General features: G+C 36.7%; 1 protein-coding gene across 13 annotated transcripts in view; it reads right to left on the bottom strand.

Moving 5' to 3' along the window:
- Nucleotides 1–19,825, bottom strand: part of RYR2 (ryanodine receptor 2) — an 810,976-nt gene that overhangs the window by 381,312 nt on the left and 409,839 nt on the right. For all 13 annotated transcript variants that reach the window (XM_060406755.1, XM_060406748.1, XM_060406743.1 and 10 more), the window contains 2 exons: nt 8,992–9,175; nt 5,766–5,901 (listed from right to left, as the gene is read on the bottom strand). In XM_060406755.1, the coding sequence (XP_060262738.1) occupies nt 5,766–5,901; nt 8,992–9,175 (320 nt within the window). The remainder of the gene's footprint in view (nt 1–5,765; nt 5,902–8,991; nt 9,176–19,825) is intronic.

The following is a 19,825-nucleotide window of genomic DNA, read 5'->3' as shown; positions in this document are numbered from 1 at the left end:
ATCAGAATGTTGTTGGAGAATTTAAGAGAGTAGTCTGTGAGGGCCCAGAGCAGGCTGCGCCAAAACGTGCCTCCACGGCAGACTGAGTATTTTGAATTAAAGTTATTTAAGAAATGGCCAAAGCAAGACGGACACTCTGATTCTCCCATCTGTCTTCCTAAAAGCAGGAAATAAATCTCTCACAAGAAAAATTCACCTCCATTCCCTGCATGTGGAGGTAGAAGGGCACCCTTATTGCTGGAGATGGGGAATTTGCGATCTTCTCCCCTCTCTCTACCCTGAGGGGTGAGAACAGCAACTTTCTTATATAATTTTAATATTAATTAATTTTAATATCAACTAATTAATAATTAATTAATTAATACTACTAATTAATTAATTGGCTGTGCCAGATCTTTGTTGCAGCACATGGGATCTTCAGTCTTCACTGCGGCATGTGAGATCTTTAGTTGCAGGATGTAGGATTACGTCCCTGACCAGGGATAGACCTCCTGCATTGGAAACATGGAGTCTTAATCACCAGACCACCAGGGAAGTCCCCAGCTTTCCTGTAAAGGAGAAGGAAAAGCTCTTCACACACACACAGCTCACGGTGGAGCCAAGACTTAAAGCCAGACAATTTTGATGCCTGAGTCTATGCTCAGGTCCTGAGCTATGCAGCCCCCAACCCCACAATCTTTTCTTGCTGAAATTCTGTCTAGATAGTTTAGAAGGGCAGGGTCATGGTAGTATATAAGCAAATTAAGAAAACAGCTATCTCACAAGCTTGATTAGATAATGAATTCCCATCAAAATTAATGACTTTCATTTCATAGCCATGAGATCTTTACCAAGTTGGAAAAAAAGGAATATGTCTTGGTAATGAAATGCCTTTTTAGGGTTTCCTGGAGAACAAGATGAGAAAAAACTGTAAATACGATTGTCAGGGTAATATCTGGTATGAGCGTGTCTAAAGCCAATGCCCTTCTTTACTACCCTTAACTGCCTTCCCACAGTGTTTTAGGGAATTTAGGAAAATCTGTGTCCCTAAGATAATGGGAAAATAATCTGGATTTGCAAAAATCTTACCTTGCTCTATCCTTTCTCAGTCTTTAAAGATTCAGAAACTGGAAACTTACACCTTCCTAGAAGAGAAGATGTCTACCCTGTTTGTTTTATACTTTGAATTTTCATAAAATGAGTATTCACAGAGAGTTTGCCAAAGAGCATTTTTAAGACATCTTTAGAAAATTTTCCTAGCCTGCAAGCCTCCTGCAGATTAACTGTGTGGATGCGAGAAAAGATGTATGAAATCATGTCCCAGTGATGCTTTTCAAACTATGAATATCGGGTCTTACCAGATGGCAAGCTCATAAATTTACTTTTGTTATTCTGTACCTAAAACACATATTAAATATATTCACATCAAATTTTTTAAATCATTATAGATTATCATTCCCTCCATCTCCCTTTTCTCTCCATGCTAAATAAAACTGCTGAAGTAAAAGAAGGAAAAGGTGTATTTTACATATAACTACATGACAGACTCTACTGTCTACCTTTCTGCAAGAATGAGGAGGAGGCTTCATTAAGCTGAAGTTGCTGATGGTTGAACCAAACTTTCTGATAGTAGGGTAAAGAGGGACAACGACATAAATACACTGTTGAACTCAAAGTACTGCTGACAATCTGAGACTTCTTCAGCCAATGTAAAATAAACACTTACATATACATGTCTACCTATTATATGATTATATCAACTTCAGTAAAAACTTTTGGTATCAAATCATTCTTATGTCAAATAAGATTTTATTCACTATTTTTTTCCTGATCATGAAACCAGTGTTCACTATAATAAAAACAGAAAATGAAGAGTAGTCAAGGGAACAAAAAGTAGTTGAACAAAGTGACAAATCTCATAATTCTATTCACCTGAAACAACCATTACTAAACCATGTGTACACTGAGAAATATTCTATTTATACGCACTGACATAAATATTCTCTTTTAACTCAACTAGAAAGAATAAAGTAACTTTCCTTTCATTATCAATTATCTAGCATTGTACATTTCTGTTAATCTATTTTTTTCAACAATAAAAGTAATACATATAGCACTTCCCTGAGTGATAAAGAGTCTGCCTGCCAATGCAGGAGACATGGGATCAATTTCTGATCCAGAAGGATCCCGCATGACATGGAGCAACTGAGCCCGTGCATCACAACTATTGAGCCTGTGCCCCAAAGCCTGTGTCCCACAGTGGGAGAGGTCGCCACAATGAGAAGGCCTCTCACAGCCAACCAGAGAGTAGCTCCCATTTGCTGCCATCATTTAAAGTTTACGCAGCAGTGGAGAACCAGCACAGCCAAAAACAAATGAATAACACATGTGGACAGATTAATAACATGTTTATTATTACACAGAGACAAGTAAAAGATCTCTCTCCCAAGGAGCAGCTACCGAACAGTTTTCTGGGCATCCTTTCAGAAATATCCACTGTATACACATGAATGTATCTTACTCTACATATTTTTAATTGTATGTAATTGGAATCAACTATACATACAGTAAGCAGCTTGCTGTTTTTTCACTTAATATCATATCCTACATTGCCATACTAAAAGGATCAGCAGTCTAGCCTGTTTCACACAATTTTTCAAATGGTATACTTATCTCAATTTTCAATGATAACACAGTTTTATACTCTATAGGTATATTATTGCTTATATAACCAAGTCCCTGTTGATAGAAAAATTGTTTTCAATTTTATGCTTTTTATAAATAATTTTTCAATAGATATCCTTTCCACGCTTGTAGAAATATGTCTCTAGACTGTATTTCTTAAAGTGGAAATTCTGAGTAAAAGGACATACACATTTAAAGTTTTGTATATACTGCTGACTGAGGCTTGCTTGGTTTTTTAAATTTTCATCAATTTATACTCCCACCAAGCAGATCCTACTCAACATTTTCCCCGGTGATGGGTAGTACCATTTTGTCTATGCCAATCTAACAAATGAAATATGATCTCTGCTTATTTTAATTTCCATTTCCTTATTTGTCATGTTGAAAATCTGTTATTATTTTATTCATTGTTCTATAAACTATCCGTTGATATTAGTTGTCTGTTTTTCTGTTACATGATATTTTCTTATAGATTTATGAAAATTATATTACAGAAACTAAGCCTTTGTCTTTCATATAGACTGCATATTTTATAAAATTCCCACCTGTTTATTTTTAATGATATGATTTATCCTATAAGTTTTCATTCTTATGTAGTCAAATTTATCAGTCTCTTACTAATCACTAACAAAGATTAACAGTAACATGTAGAGATGGTCAAGGCATTAAATGCAGTGACTACACGGCACTGTGGCTAGCTTTCTATTTACACCACCTGTCTCTCTCTTACTCAACCATAAGATTCATGACAGCAGAGAATATACGCTACTCACAACTGTACCTCACTTCCCAGATGAGAATGTTTCCCATAGCAGGCATCCAATTAATCTCTGATGAATGAATGAAGCTTCTACTGAAACCCACACCCACTGTACTCCACGTTCCCCCAACAGGACACAGTCTCTGTTACCAAGGATGACCCCTCAGGATACTGTATAAGGAATTAAGAGGCAAGACACTTGGGAAAATATGCAAAAGGGAAAAGGAATATATACATATGTGTGTGTGTGTGTGTGTGTATTCAGAAGATCCTTCTTAATTATATATATTTATATTTATATTTATGTATATATACACACATGCATAGGAGAAGGCAATGGCACCCCACTCCAGTACTCTTGCCTGGAAAATCCCATGGATGGAGGAGCCTGGTGGGCTGCAGTCCACGGGGTCGCTAAGAGTTGGGCACGACTGAGCATCTTCACTTTCACTTTTCACTTTCTTGCATTGGAGAAGGAAATGGCAACCCACTCCAGTATTCTTGCCTGGAGAATCCCAGGGACAGAGGAGCCTAGTGGGCTGCCGTCTATGGGGTCGCACAGAGTCGGACACGACTAAAGTGATTTAGCAGCAGCATATACATGCACGCATATATAGCTTCAGAAAAGCTTCCTTAATTATACACACATATCGACACACATATCCACACACAGGAGTAGCAGATTAACAAAAACCCTCTCAGGAATAGCAGTGTGAAAATGTTATAGTTAAGAGTGAGTGTGTGTGTATGTGTGTGTACGAATAGAAAGTATATTGAGAATTTATGTCTCTTGTTGCATGAAAGAATCAATTTGAAAGCCACAAAGCATGCATTGCCTGAAATCATTGTACGCTATCTTAGTTACATATGTTGTTATCATGCTATTATTTTCCATTATGATGTGAGTTTTAGGGGGTTCTAGTTATGTCAGTTTTAAGTCCCTTAAATGGATTCAATGTAGCTCCCTTAAATCCTCCCTTAATCAAAAAGGATGCAAAGAATTAAGGAAATAAATGCACATATTTAAGAAATATATACTATATATATGCACATGTAATGTATAACATATATTACAAATAAGTATACATTTACTGCATATCAAATCTCTGATATAAAAAAATTCTAAACAGTCTGAAAGGACAGTGCTGGATTAAAGATAAAGACCTAGGTAGGACTGAGAGACTAGAGATAAAATGACTGAGGTCACAGGGGAACAGGAAGGGACAGACCAGCCATGGGGCTTGAGGATTTCAAGAATGTTCAAATATTCTTCTTATTCTAGAATAAGAAGTTGTATTTCAAGTATCAGAGAGTCAATGAAAATGCTGACTGTGTGAGGGCTTCCTGGAGTCTGAAATAAATATCAGTGGAGAGAAGAGGAGGAACTTAGGAATTAACCGGAAACCTACAATACCAGGTTCTCAACATGATCTTGAGGTTTACATCTCAAATATCTACTGAACACCAGCGATGCACCAGACGTGTAGGCTACCAGTGTATGAGATGCGTGATGCTGTGTTCAGAGAATGAGTGAAATAATAGAATATAGCATTTCAACCTAGAGGGAACTACAAAGAAAACTTTGTTTCCTCCATCTTTGATAAAGAAACCAAAAGGAAGGTGTATCTGCAATAATCATGATGCTATGACCTTCTATCAGCTGATCTGGAACTTTCTTGCTATACTCAACAGTTAACAAGTAAAGTTTATTTTCTTAGACACATTTAAAAGCAAAAACAACATAAATAAAGAAGTGGAAGAAGAGAGTATTACTATGAGACAGAAGATGACAACAATAGTATCCAAAATAAGTGAGAGTATATGATAAGAATAATATGTTATGCTAAGCCTGTGACATAAATCACCATGTTAAAGCCATCCAACTACATTATGTCTGTAAAGAGCCAAGAGGAACACAGCATAAACTACTGCAATTTTTGCTGAATGTATGCCAAGAGCACCTAGGAGGTACAAATACAGATCTCCACAAGCTTAAAGGAGATCCCTGACAAGATGGAATGGTGAGAAAATGGGCTCATGTGGGACTAACTTCAGAATCAAAAAGGAAGTATTTAATATGCATCCCTATAGAGTCCCCTCACTCAAAAACTATACCCTAGATGACTCTCCTCTTTTAATCAAAGGTAAATCTACAGCTATGGCCATCTTTCATGCTCAGAAATAGATTTAAATATTAATACTAAACATCATTTACTTTAGTGCAATAATAAAACATGAAAAGCCTCAATTAAGAAGTAAGTTATAAAGCTGCTGTAACTGTTACATGATCACGTTGAATAGACAAACTCAGTTGCCTTGAAAAGCCAATCATACTTCTTACCCAGCAACTCATACAGAGAATTCAGAATCGATTTCCAAGATTCCCCTGCTTCTCTCCCAGCAACATCAGCGAAGTGTGCAGCACTGCTATACACATGCAGCCTGTCTATACACTCAAGCACAAGGTTGATCATTCCCTGGAAAGGCAGAAAGATAACCATCAGAATGATTCTGCTCACAGGCCAAAAAAAGAAAAGAAAGAAATTGCTAAGTTGATTTTTTTTTAAGTATGGCTTAAAGTAAGTCTGTTAATCATAAAGAACATTGAGATCATTTATTTAAAGAACAGGAAGAAACACACTTACATGTGAAATAAAATGTTCTTGAAATAATTCAAGTGGTTGTTAAATCCTGAGTGCTATTCTCAAATAGAAACAGAACAATATAAAATATGTATTTCTTATTGTAATAAATTGCAAGGTTTAATAGTAGGTTGATTAACCACATCAAAAAAGCATTCTACTGTGAGTGAAGAGGTTCAGAGAGTGCCACCCCAAAATAAGCCACTTCAGCATAAGGAATATTGCGGCTGAAGGCCATTGAGAAAAATCAGACATGAATAATTCCTACCCTTCTCCACTTCACGAGGAAAGACAGGAGGATGTCTGAGACAATGCCAGTCTACTATCAGTCCAAAGCCTGCACAGAATAATCTACGCATCAAACTAATCATTATTTATCCATTAGTTTCCACCTTATATTTACCTTCTGACAATTTGCTGCTCCCAGAAGCTCAAAATTCCTTTCCTTCATCTTATCACTTCTCTACAAATTAATTGTTGCGTTTTTTTTTTTAATTAGCATGCTACATAAACCTGAGTTCTAACCACTTCTTGTGAGACAGGCTGGGACCTGGGACCCTTTGCCGCAATGCTTGCTTACACCTGGACACACCTCTTCTAGACAACAAAATACAAGGAAACTATATGGGACTAAAAATAACTGCCTACATGCACAGACAGGACAAATTCTGGACAAAAGATATGAAGAGACCAAAAAACTCAACTGCCACTTTTGAAGAGCCTGAAGCAAAATCAAGGTGCTGCACATGTCCCCGACATGCAATATCCCTTAAGAGGTGGGCAAACCGTCTAAGCCAACCCTCCCACCTGACTCCTGGACACAACGCTACCTCGCCCCATGTAAGGAATCAGGTTGTCCCCCTCCTTGATGGTGTGAGCAAGCAAAGGGATCTGGTGCTTGTTCTCCCTTTCCCTGTGCCACAGAAGGGACCCCAATAAAGCTTGCCTGAATTCCTCGTTTGGCCTCTGATCAGTTTCTACTGATGGGAAGGCCAAGAACTCTGGTTGGTGATATTTGGAGTCACTCATCACTAAGTGCTGAGGAGCCTGGTGGGCTGCAGTCCATGGGGTCGCGAAGAGTCGGATACACTAAGCGACTTGACTTTCACTTTTCACTTTCATGCACTGGAGAAGGAAATGGCAACCCACTCCAGCGTTCTTGCCTGGAGAATCCCAGGGACGGGGGAGCCTGGTGGGCTGCGGTCTATGGGATCGCACAGAGTTGGACACGACTGAAGCGACTTAGCAGCAGCAGCAGCATTACTAAGTACTTCCATGTACACACACAGTGCATACATTAGTAATTTTCTATTTGTTCTTCACTTGTACATCTATCTTTTGTTGGTACAACCTGCAGGGCCCCAACCAATGAAGTTGAACAGAAGAAAATGATTTTTTTCCTCCCCTCTATAAGCATAAGAGGAGATCCTTACTCTTAGGAGAGAAATAATCACAACCACCACCACCACCATCATCACTTTTTAATAGTAAACTATTGAAGATGTACTAAATACAGGAAAGCTCATGGAAAGATATTTAAGGCAAATCAAAAATTCATTCTAGAAACTTTGTAAGAAGTTATCTACATTTCAAATTATACTCTTATTATTATTTCTAGATCAAGATTGTTCAAAATGAGGCAAAGCACATGAATGGAAAAGCTATAAGGAGTTGGCAAACTAACTTACTTCACACAAAGAATTTAAGAGGCAATATGGCCCTAAGAACACTTCTAGGTTCCCATCCAGAGTGTGCTATATGAGAAACTGAAAAAAAAAAAAAACAACACTAATCCAAATCAATATTTTAAATTTTCACATCTCAGTATTTCATTCTAGTTCTTCTAGATATAAAATAAGTGTGGTATGCCCAGCAGTTTGGCATGTACAAAAATAAATAATCCCAGGCAACTATTCCATGTTGCTATTATATGTTTATTTGACATTTCCTGTGCTTTCTTGCCATTATGGTCTCTAAGTGGTTTATTTCTTTTGTACACAGTGAAAAAAATTCTCAAAAATTAGTGATCAGTTTCGATGGCTTTTGACGGAAAATTAGGAAACAGTTTTAAAACTAGAAGAATATAGACCTGGGGACTATGGGAACTCAGTAATGTCCACTAATCTTTTTTTATTTTTTCTTAGTTACTTTTACTCAGAAAAATGCACTAATCCACACAGTCCATTAGTACAGGGAAAACTGAGAAGACAGGGAACAGAGGCTGATCTGGCCTGATCTGCCAGCTCAACTCTGACACCCTCCCACTGAAATCCTTAAATACTAGTTCTAACATTAGCATTAGGACCATTAGATACATCACATGGTCCTTTTGTTTCTTGCCTATAAATTATGGCTTAGCAGTGGAACTTCCATAAAATATAATCATATATAGCATCTGAACACATACAAAAAAGAAAAAGAGGGATTGCTCTGTCTGAGCAGGGAGCCTAGAGCCGGCCTTTCCAGGTGGCCCTCTCCCAGACAGCTTCCATCCCCAGTACAAAGCTCCAGTGAGTCCTGAGGCATTTCCGAGGAGCCCCAATGAACATGCTTAACAGTGTGTAAACCCCCATGCTTTCCAAAGTCTGTGTTCATTTAGACACGTTGAGAGTCTCTTTCCATATGATGACCATAAAGCAAACTATAGCACAACAATGATCAGAGTGAAGGCTGAGCAGGCAGTGAAATTAAAATGCCTTTTGCCAGAGGAGCGAAGAGTGGCATCTTTTAAAATTAATACTTATTGAGAGAGAAATAAAAGCCATTGCAGGATTCCTCCAAGGCCTGATCCTCTTCTCCCCTTGTACAGTAGCACATCTGCTCATATGTACCTCAATATGCAGATCGTCAAACAGATAGAGAAGGTCCCCACCAAGAACTGTTTCCCCAAGATGACGGCAGAAATGTGTGTTGGTAGAAACTCACCTCTTCCTGGAAGAGATTCTGCCTATTCTTCAGAGCTCGTAATCTGTTCTGCTTATCTTCATGCTCTAAATGCTCATCTGGTGGGTGGAAGTAGCCAATAAGGTCCTGCAGACTCAGACTTACAGACTCTATAGGTAAGTCCACTGTGGAAGCCTTCACCTTTTTGCTGAGAGCATCAAGGCCCCTAAAATAAATAACAAATATTTCTCCATATCAGTGAACCACAATTTTATTACTTTTTAATCTGTAGATGATTGAAGCTTTACTTTCTCTCCCTATATGCCTGTAAAAGGAACAGTAAGAAAGGCCTTGTACTCTGCTTAGTTACTGTCATGTCTGATTCTTTTGAGACCCCATGGACTGTAGCCTGCCAGGCTCCTCTGTCCATGGAATTCTTCACCAAGAATACTGGAATGGGTTGCCATGTCCACCTCCATGGTATCTTTCCAACCCAGGAATCAAACCCAGGTCTCCCACATTGCAGGTGGATTCTTTACCATCTGAGCTACCAGGAAAGCCCTAGAAAGGCCCTAGTTTTTCTCAAACAAAAATAATGAATATTTTTAAATTAGAAATGTTATATTCTATCAAGTATATACAATGCTATGTTAAAGGCACCAGTATCAAGAAAAACTCATCCAGAAGAAAATCTAAAGGATCTGGAGAACTGAGACCTACAAAACCATAGTCTAAATAATTAGAAACCAGTCGATTTTCATTTTAAAGCACAACATACTTTAAGTATTGAGATGCAAATTCCCAGGTTTCTAATTCTGAAATTTACTTATTTTTGGCATAGGTACTATTTACTGCTATCCCATCACTAATACTCACTGTCATCCTGCCTAATTTCTGCCAATTTAAAATTTATCCCCACAATAAAAAATTAGAAAATTCACTCAATCAGAAAACAAAATATTAACATGCTTTTCCATTGTCTGAAAGAGATGTATTTTAAAAGTAGGATAAGAAACAGCATCAAGTTGTATTTTCTAGACTTTGAAAAAAATACGACTGTAATTTAAATGTGATAATTTGCTGTGCTTTGAGACGCTGAATTTAAAACTCACAGCTGTGTATCTTAAAAGAATTTTAAACAATAGTGTTTGTAAATAAAGAGTATTTCAAAATAAAATGCTTAGTAAAACAATACCCAACAGGTAGCATAAAGAATGGGAGAGTGTCTATACTATAGTTGATATAGCAATATTCATATTGGTCATGACAAAACTTGATACCTAAAAATATTACACTTCCTTCCCTGCCCTCTGCATTAGCAAAACCGTAAGACAATATTTTATTTCAAGGAAATATGTCTTTTGAGTTATCTGACTGTACTGCAATTTATATTTAAAAAAAAAAAATTGTTGGTTCGGTCACTAAGTCATGTCTGACTCCTAGTGACCTCACGGACTACAGTATGCCTGGCTCCTCTGTCCTCCACTATCTCCCAAAGTGAAAGTGTTAGTAACTAAGTCATATCCAGTTGTTTGCAATCCCATGGACTATAGCCTACAAGGCTCCTCTGACCATAGGAGGCTATAGGCAAGAATATACTGTGGTGGGTAGCCATTTCCATCTCCATGGGATCTTCTGACCCAGGATTTCGACCTGGGTCTCCTACATTGGCAGGCAGATTCTTTACCCTCTAAGCCACCCAGAATTACCACTATCTTCCATGGTTTGCTCAAATTCATGTCCATTTAGTCAGTGATGGTATATAACCATCTTATCCTCTGCCTCCCCTTTTTCCTTTTTGCCTTCAATTTTTCAATCATTAGGGTCTTTGCCAATGATTCAGCTCTTCACATTAGGCAGCCTAAGTATTAAAGCTTCAGCTTTACCTTCAATACTTCCAATAAATATTCAGGGTTGATTTCTTTTTGCAATGACTGGTTTGATCTCCTAGCAGTAAAAGGGACTCTCAAGAGTCTTCTCCAGCATCACAGTTTGAAAGCATCAATTCTTTGGCACTCAGCCTTCTTCACAATCCAACTCTCACATCCTTACATGACTACTGCAAAAACCATAGCTATGACTATATGGACATTTGTGGGCAAAGTGATGCCTCTGTCCAAGTTTATCATTGCTTTCCTTCCAAGAAGCAAATGTCACAGCTACAGTCACCGTCCACAGTGATTTTGGAGCCCCCCAAAATAAAATATGTCACCACTGTAACTTTTTTCCCTTCTGTTTTCCATGAAGTCATGGGACCAGATGTCTGATCTTAAGTTTTTTGAATGCTGAGTTTCAAGCCAGCTTTTTCACTCTCCTCTTTCACCCTCATCAAGGGGCTCTTTGTCCCTCTTCAATTTCTGCCATTAGAGTGGTATCATCTGCATATCTGAGGTTGTTGATATTTCTCCCATCAGTCTTGAGTCCTGCTTGTGATTCATCCAGTCCAGCATTTCGCATGATGTACTCTGCATATAAATTAAATAAGCAAGGTAACAACATACAGCTTTGTTGTACTATTTTCTCAGTTTTGAACCAGTCAGTAGTTCATGCCCACTTCTAACTGTTGTATCTTGACCCATATATAGGTTTCTCAGAAGACAGGAAAGGTGGGGTCTGATACTCATATCTTTAAGAATTTTCCAGTTTTTTGTGATTTACACAGTCAAAGGCTTTAACGAAGTCAATGAAGCCGAAGTAGATGTTTTTCTGGAATTCCCTTGCTTTCTCAGTGATACAACAAATGTTGGCAATTTGATCTCTGGTTCCTCTGCCTATTTGAAACTCAGTTTGTACATCTGAAAGTTCTCAGTTCACGTACTGCTAAAGACTTGCTTGAAGGATTTTGAGTATAATCTTGCTAACATGTGAAATGAATGCAATCGTATGGTAGTTTGAACATTTGGCATTACTTTTCTTTGGGAATGGAATTAAAAGTGACCTTTTCCAATCCTGTGGCCACTGCTGTTTTCCAAATTTGCTGACATGTTGAATGCAGCACTTTAATAGCATCATCCTTTAGGATTTTAAATAGCTCATCTAGAATTTCATCACCTGCACTAGCTTTGGTAATAGTAATGCTTCCTAAGGCCCACTTGACTTCACAATCCAGGATGTCTGGCTCTAATTGAGTGACCACACCAGCGTGGTTTTCTGGGTCATTAAGATCTTTGTATAGTTCTTCTGTATATTTTTTCCAATTCTTCTTAACCTCTTCTGCTTCTGTTAGCTCCTTACCTTTATTGTCCTTTATTGTGCCCATCCCTGCATGAAATATTCCCTTGATAGTCTTTCCCATTGTATTGTTTTCCTATTTCTTTGTCCTGTTCACTTAAGAAGGACTTCTTATCTCTTCTTGCTATCCTCTGGAACTCTGCATTAAAATGGGTATATCTTTCCTTTTCTTACTTCTCTTTTGCTTCTCTTCATTGCTCAGCTATTTGTGAAGCCTCCTCAGACAACCACTTTGCCTTCTTAGGTTTCTTTTTCCTTGAGATGATTTTGGTCACTGCCTCCTGTACAAGGTTAAGAACCCCTGTTCACAGTTTTTCAGACACTCTGTCTACCAGATCTAATCCCTTGAGTCTGTCCATCACCTCCACTGTATAATCATGAGGGATTTGATTTAGGTCATACCTGAATGGCCCAGTAGTTTTCCCTACTTTTCTTCAATTTAACCCTGAATTTTGTAATAAGGAGCATCTTTGTAACCAAAGATGGAGAAGCTCTATACAGTCAGTAAAAACAAGATCTGGAACTGACTATGATTCAGATCATGAGCTTAAAAAAAGAAAAAAGAAAAGAAAAAAATGTTTCAAATTAAAAATTTGAACTTATGATGTTCAAAAACATAATTTTAAATATATCGTCATTTACTCTAAATATTACTAATAATTTTGGAATATTTGACTTAAACCTTATAAACAGATGAAATAGTTAAACTGCATGACTATCCTAAAGTTTCTATCTGAACTTCCAAATCAGATACATCAATGAAATTCATCTATTACCTTGTCTTGTTATCTCTGTAAGTTCTTTCTACACTAAAAAAAGCAACAGAAATGACTTGGCAGGAGAAAATTTTTTCTTCCTTTTTAAAATGAACACTTATATACAATGAAATATTGCTGTTTTAAACATTTTAACCCACCAATTCTAGCTGAATGATAAATATAACAAAGTCAAATTTAAATCTCATCTACAAATGTAAATAAAATTCAAAAATAACTCAAATATAATATCTACATTTTCAGACTTAAAGGGAAATAATAGTAAATGTCAGTTTTTAGATTATTAGGTTGAATATATCTGCTACAAAAAATGTAATAATTTAATTGCTTTCTAGGAGAAACTTGTCAGAAAATGCTGTCCAAGACTCTTAAAATTGTTTATCATGCATAGTTTTAGAACTTCTATCCAATATAAGGACGTTTTTCATCTTAATTTATCAAGGACAAAGGAATGAAAAAAAAAAAACAACAACAACAACAACTAGGGGAAACCAAAGGTGGTAGAATCACATTATGTCAAAACAAAAATCAAAGTTTATGAATTCTGTCCCTACATTTCATAACTTGAAGATTAAACCATATTACAAACAGATTTATCCCTTGTCCCATTCACTTCAAGAATACATTTACTAATATATACCTATGGGGAATTAATACACTTAAAAAAAATAGTCCAGAAGAATAAAATACGTTCCCCTATCAGTTCAGTTCAGTCGCTCAGTCGTGTCCGACTCTTTGCAACCCCATGAATCGCAGCACGCCAGGCCTTCCTGTCCATCACCGACTCCAGGAGTTCACTCAGATTCATGTCCATTGAGTCCGTGATGCCATCCAGCCATCTCATCCTCTGTCATCCCCTTCTTCTCATAGAAACAAATGCAAACACCCACCCTCACACACACTCCACGACCACTACCTTAACCTTGGTGACAGAGACCAGAATGATCACAGAAAATAAACTACATTAGAAAAATACAAATGTATAAACACAAAATAGATTTGACTTTCACTCTATGAAATAAAAAAGGTCTGAGTTTACATATTTTAAATAAGGCTTTTAATAGTATATGAATCTATATTAATAAAATGAATATCTAAAAAATTACCTTGAAAAATATCTGAATATTGTACAGATATTGAGGATTTTTAGTGATTTTATAAATGTGCTAGAAGGATCAAATTATGTTACTTAACATACCCTTTACAATTTCTATAATCATGTAAAATTTTTCAGTTTCTAAGGGATATTAAAGAAGCCATATTAAATTATATCAGGCTACATTAAAGCTATATAAATTCAGGAATTCAAATAATTCAGTAATATTAACAAGCACATAAATAAATCTCTATATATAGATATACATATATAGACATGATGAACAATATAACCAGCAGGTAAGTATTCCAGAAAGAAGAGGGAAAAAACCTAAATTAAATTTTAATTTTTAAAAAAAATGAATACACAACTAAGGTTAGGTAATGTATGGATGTGAGAGCTGGACTGTGAAGAAGGCTGAGCATCGAAGAATTGATGCTTTTGAACTGTGGTGTTGGAGAAGACTCTTGAGAGTCCCTTGGACTGCAAGGAGATCCAACCAGTCCATTCTGAAGGAGATCAGCCCTGGGATTTCTTTGGAAGGAATGATGCTAAAGCTGAAGCTCCAGTACTTTGGCCACCTCATGCGAAGAGTTGACTCATTGGAAAAGACTCTGATGCTGGGAGGGATTGGGGGCAGGAGGAGAAGGGGACGACCCAGGATGAGATGGCTGGATGGCATCACTGATTCAATGGACGCGAGTCTGAGTGAACTCCAGGAGTTGGTGATGGACAGGGAGGCCTGGTATGCTGCGATTCATGGGGGTCGCAAAAAGTCGGACACAACTGAGCAACTTTACTGAACTGAACTGAAGTGTAAAAAAAAGGGAAACAGACTCATTATGTTCATCCATGGCACCCGTTACATGATCACAGTAGAGAGAGAGATTTCAAAGGAGATGCTGGGTAACTCAGGAAAAGACAGTAGCTTAGTGATAGGCTTGAGGTGAGAAATCAAAAAGAGAATAAATATAAATACAGAAGTAGAAAAGATTAGACTACATTTGCCAGAGGAAACACGGAATCTCATCCTGAAGTAAGAATTACATGTGTCAACTTGTGAATTACTTTTGGACAAGATAAAGTGAACAGGGACAGCATTTACTCTCTTCTGAAACAATTCCCCCCTCCCTCCACCCCCCAAAAAATACCAGACAAAATATTTGGGGAAGAACACATTTCAAGACACTGAACATCAAGATACAAAGGATAGATAGGGTAACAACCAAGGTGAGCTGTACAATTGTTCCAGTTTGCCTTAGAAGAATTTCTAAGCTATGATGTAGGTAGGTAAGGGAACCCAAGTGAGGCACAGAAGACTCACTGAGTTGAGGAGACATTGCTGAGAGTCGGGAATACCTAGGGTGCTAGAGTTTGCAGGACACAGAGAGGAGATAGCTTTACAAGAGTGGACTCTAGAGGACTAAAGAGCATCCCTTTCAAACACTCAGCCGACTACTGATCAACATGTGCACATGAGAAAACTGCCTTCAGCAGGGAACAGAACCCCCCGAAATGATTAGAGGGGACAGCAGTCAACCCTTACACAGGTTCTGAAGTCAACCTCCTTCCATCAGCCAGACTAGAAGTCCTCATAACTCATGGGGCACCAAGTTGAGGATACAGATAGGCTTGCTTCAGTAGCAGAGACTAACTAGCCCTAGATTCAACCCTGCTCTGCTCCCACCCCCAAAACTCAAAAAGCACATTCCAGAAGAATCAAACTTGACTGAGTAACTTAACTGGCTCCCAGAAAAATCTCAAAAACATTGACAGGAAGACAAAAATATACAGTATCCAACAAATTTACAATGTCTGACAACTAAGCAAAAATGACCAGATATATGAAGCATAAAAGATAATCATAAGTAAAAAGAAAAATCAACGAACCAAAAAAACTCAGCTGACAATATTATACCCAGGGGGGAAAAAAATCACTTAAAATGAAGGTAAAATAAGAACATTTCAGAAATAAGTACAGTGGCCAAAAGTGCTCATCTCCAACTGACCTGCACCATAAGAAATGTAAAAAGAAGAACTTTGAGACCAAAGATAAACTACCAAAAGGAAATGCAAATCCTCAATAAAATAATGAAGATAAAAACAACTGAAATGGTAACTCTGGGCACAAAATGTTTAGTGTTTTTTGTGTATTTAAATCTCTTTAAAAAATATAACCTTAAATGAAAATTATAAAAATGTATTTTGGGGTTTATAATATCAATCAAAGCCAAATGTATGACAAAAACATAACAAAGACTGGGAGAGAAGTACTCTATTGAAATGTTCTTACATTATTCACAGAGATGAAATAACTTGAAATTACAAGTTAATGACATATGCTAAAAATCTTAAGCAACCATGAAAATGACAAAAAATTATAACTAACAAGCCAACAAAAACAAGATTAAGATAGAACTGCAGAAAATATTCAAACAACACAAAAGAAGGCAGGAAAAGAAGGAAAAGGGACAAAGACCACATAGGACAAATACGAAAGGAATAATAAGATGGCAGGCAAAACTATATATCAATAATCATACAAATATAAATGGACTAAATTTTACAGGTAAAAGGAAGTGATTGTCAAAGTGGATAATAATTCAAGACCTAACTACATACTGCAAAAAAGAAATGCCCTGTAAAGATGCAAATTAGTTAAAAGTTCTTTAAAAAATATACGCTAACACCAAGAAAAGCAAGAAAGCAGGAGTTCAATATTAACATCATACGAATCTGATGTCATAGCAAATATCAGGGATTTTTAAAAGGTAATTTTATAATAAAGGTGCCAGTTTATTATATTCTAAATTTTTATGAATCTAACAACAGAGCTTCAAAATACATGAAGAAAAAGAACTTCCAGGAAGAAGTAGAAAGATCCAGTTATAGTCCAAAATTTCAATACCCTTCTCTCAATAATGAATAGAACATAGACTGAAAATCAGTAGGGAAACAGACAATCTTAACAACATTATCAGCCAACTAGATCAAATGGACCTTGTTAGTACTCTACGCAATCAAAGGAAAATGGGCACATGGAACATTTATTTCCCAGTACACACAGAATACTTAGCAAGACTGAAGATTTCCTCAGAAAGCAACTAACAACAAACATTATGAAAATGTCTGAAAGGACTTGTGACTGAGTTGATTTGTATGATCTTGGTTATAAAGCTAACAAAAGAGGGATCCATTCTTAGACTGAGTTATAATACTCTTCCTGGTTCAGTGACAGTGAGGGATATAATTTTTTCAGGTTGAACTGGAGTAGTCATGCCTGCCTCTGCATCAACCTATGCACACCCTCCACTGTACCTAAACCATCTCTAGATTACTTAGGACAGACACTACAATGTGAATACTATGTAAATAGCTCCCAGCATGCAGCAAATTCAAGGTTTGCTTTTTGGAACTTCCTGGGCCATAAGTCACATCTGGATAAATTTAAAAGCACTCAGTCTTTTAAGTATGTTTTCTGACCTCAAAGATATTAAATTAGAAATCAGTAACAGAAGGATCTTTGGAAAATCCCAAATATGTGGAAGAGGAGGGCATGGCAACCCACTTCAGTATTCTTGCCTGGAGAATCCCCATGGAAAGAGGAGGCTGGCAGGCTACAGTCCATGGGGTCGCAAAGAGTTGGACATGACTGAGCAACTAAGCACAACACAAATATTTGAATACTAAACAACCTATTGGTCAAAGAAGCAATTAAAAGAAAACACAGCACAACAAAAAGTGACGGGGGACGCTAAGGACAGATATTTTAGCACTAAAGGACATAGGAAAGGTCTCAAATTAATGATATCAGCCTTCATCTTCTGAAAGCAAAAAAAGAAGAGACATTAAACCGAAGGGAAGCAGAAAAAAGAAAGATTACAGGTCAGACTGGGAATCAGATAATCTTTTTAACTGATTATCCCTCCCCCAGTTCCAGGATCTCCCTCAGATATCAAAATTTATGCTCAAGTCACTTATATAATAATGGCATAGTATGGGTTTCCTGGTGGCCCAGAAGATAAGAATCCACCTTCATTGGGAAGGCCCAGGTTCAATCCCTGCATTCCTTCCCCTAGAGGAGGAAATGGCCACCCGCTTCAGTATTCTTGACTGGAGATTCCAATGGACAGAGTCTAGTGGGCTACAGTGCATGGGGTCACAAGGAGTTGGGTATGACTAAGCAACTGAGCATGTGTGCTCATGCGTGCACACACATATAATTATAACTAAAAAATATTGAGTATAGTCCCCTTAACTATCCAGTAGGTCCTGCTTGTTTATTTTAAATACAGTAGTGTGTTTCTGTTAATCCCAAACTCCTAATTAATTGCTCCTCTCCTCTTTCACTTTTGGTAGTCGTGAGTTTGTGTCTATGTCTATGGATCTATTTCTGTTTGGATATTAAGTATACTTGTATCTTAAAAAAAAAAAAAAGATCCCACATACAAGTGAAATTTCACTTTCATACAACCTACTAATATTCTTCTGTATACTTTAAATCATTTCTAGATTACCTACATAATACTATGTAAATAGTTATAAATACAATATAATATTATGCAAATAGTTGCCACCATGCTTCAAATTCAAGTTTTGCTTTTTTGAAACACTCTGGAATTTTTTCCTAATATTTTTGATCCATGGTTGGTTGAATCTATAGATGCAAAATCCTTGGATATAGAGAACTATCTCAAGTTAAATATAGGTTATATAACTAACCTATTTTATCAAGAGAAGTCTAACGAATGAATTTCATTCAAATAACCCAAATAAAAATTGAATTTTATTATGCAGCAGCAAATACCTAGTAAGTACTTTTACCACAGAAACCAAATTTCACATGTTTGGTTCTCTAATCAATTAAGCAAGAATTAAGATTCTAAAATTAATCTTCCAAATCACAGGTTCTTTAAAAAAAAAATATGAGTACTCTTGAGCAAAGAGCGAATGTGTGAAAGTCAATCACATCCAAGATGAATTTTCGTATCTTGATCAACATAGAAAACATCACTTAAGGCATAGCATCACAACACTGAGTCTAAACACTGATACAGTATCTTTCTGACCAAATATACTTTAGAACAAATAATTTTTTTCTGTGATTAAGCTAGCTCTTTCTTGCCAAATGCAATCTCAACAGTGCCTCTGAAAACACCACACAAGTCACACTGTAATAAAAACTTCGATAGTTGAAGAAATTAGTACTGATGGACAGACTACAAAGAAAATAGGCTATTTTAAAGATTTATGGTTATTTTCCTCAATAGAACTGATTGGGCAGTATTAAAGAAGAACTATGGAAAGGACAAGATGGAAAACGTCTAAGTTGAATTGATCCTAAATAAGTCACAATTTCACAGTTAAAATGTTGTTATAAAAAATAAGAATCTGATGATGCCTACTTCAGCAAGCATTACTCCACCTGAAAAGGGTTAAGATTTATGTGAGACAGAGAACTGAGATAAATACTAGGGATATGATGAAGCTGAAAGCCGTGCACATGCTTTGATTTCATGAAAGTATGCACAGAAATGCACACACAGTGCAATGGTTTATAAAAGAAGCAGAGAATAATTAACATTCATATAATCTTAGGTGGTAAAGGTCTTTTATATGCTGTAAAACCAAGATATGATTTATTGAGCAAACCACGATGGAAAAAGCACTTTAAGATCTTTTCCAAACCAAAAAAATGGGGAAATATTTAAAATGTATATAGGAAATTAATATCTCTAACATAGAAAAAGCTCATAATGGCCTAATATAATAT

Source organism: Ovis aries, chromosome 25 (genome assembly GCF_016772045.2).
Source record: "Ovis aries strain OAR_USU_Benz2616 breed Rambouillet chromosome 25, ARS-UI_Ramb_v3.0, whole genome shotgun sequence".
NCBI lineage: Eukaryota > Metazoa > Chordata > Mammalia > Artiodactyla > Bovidae > Ovis > Ovis aries.
The sequence above is the reverse complement of the archived record's forward strand: the minus strand, read 5'-3'. Positions and strand labels throughout refer to the sequence as shown.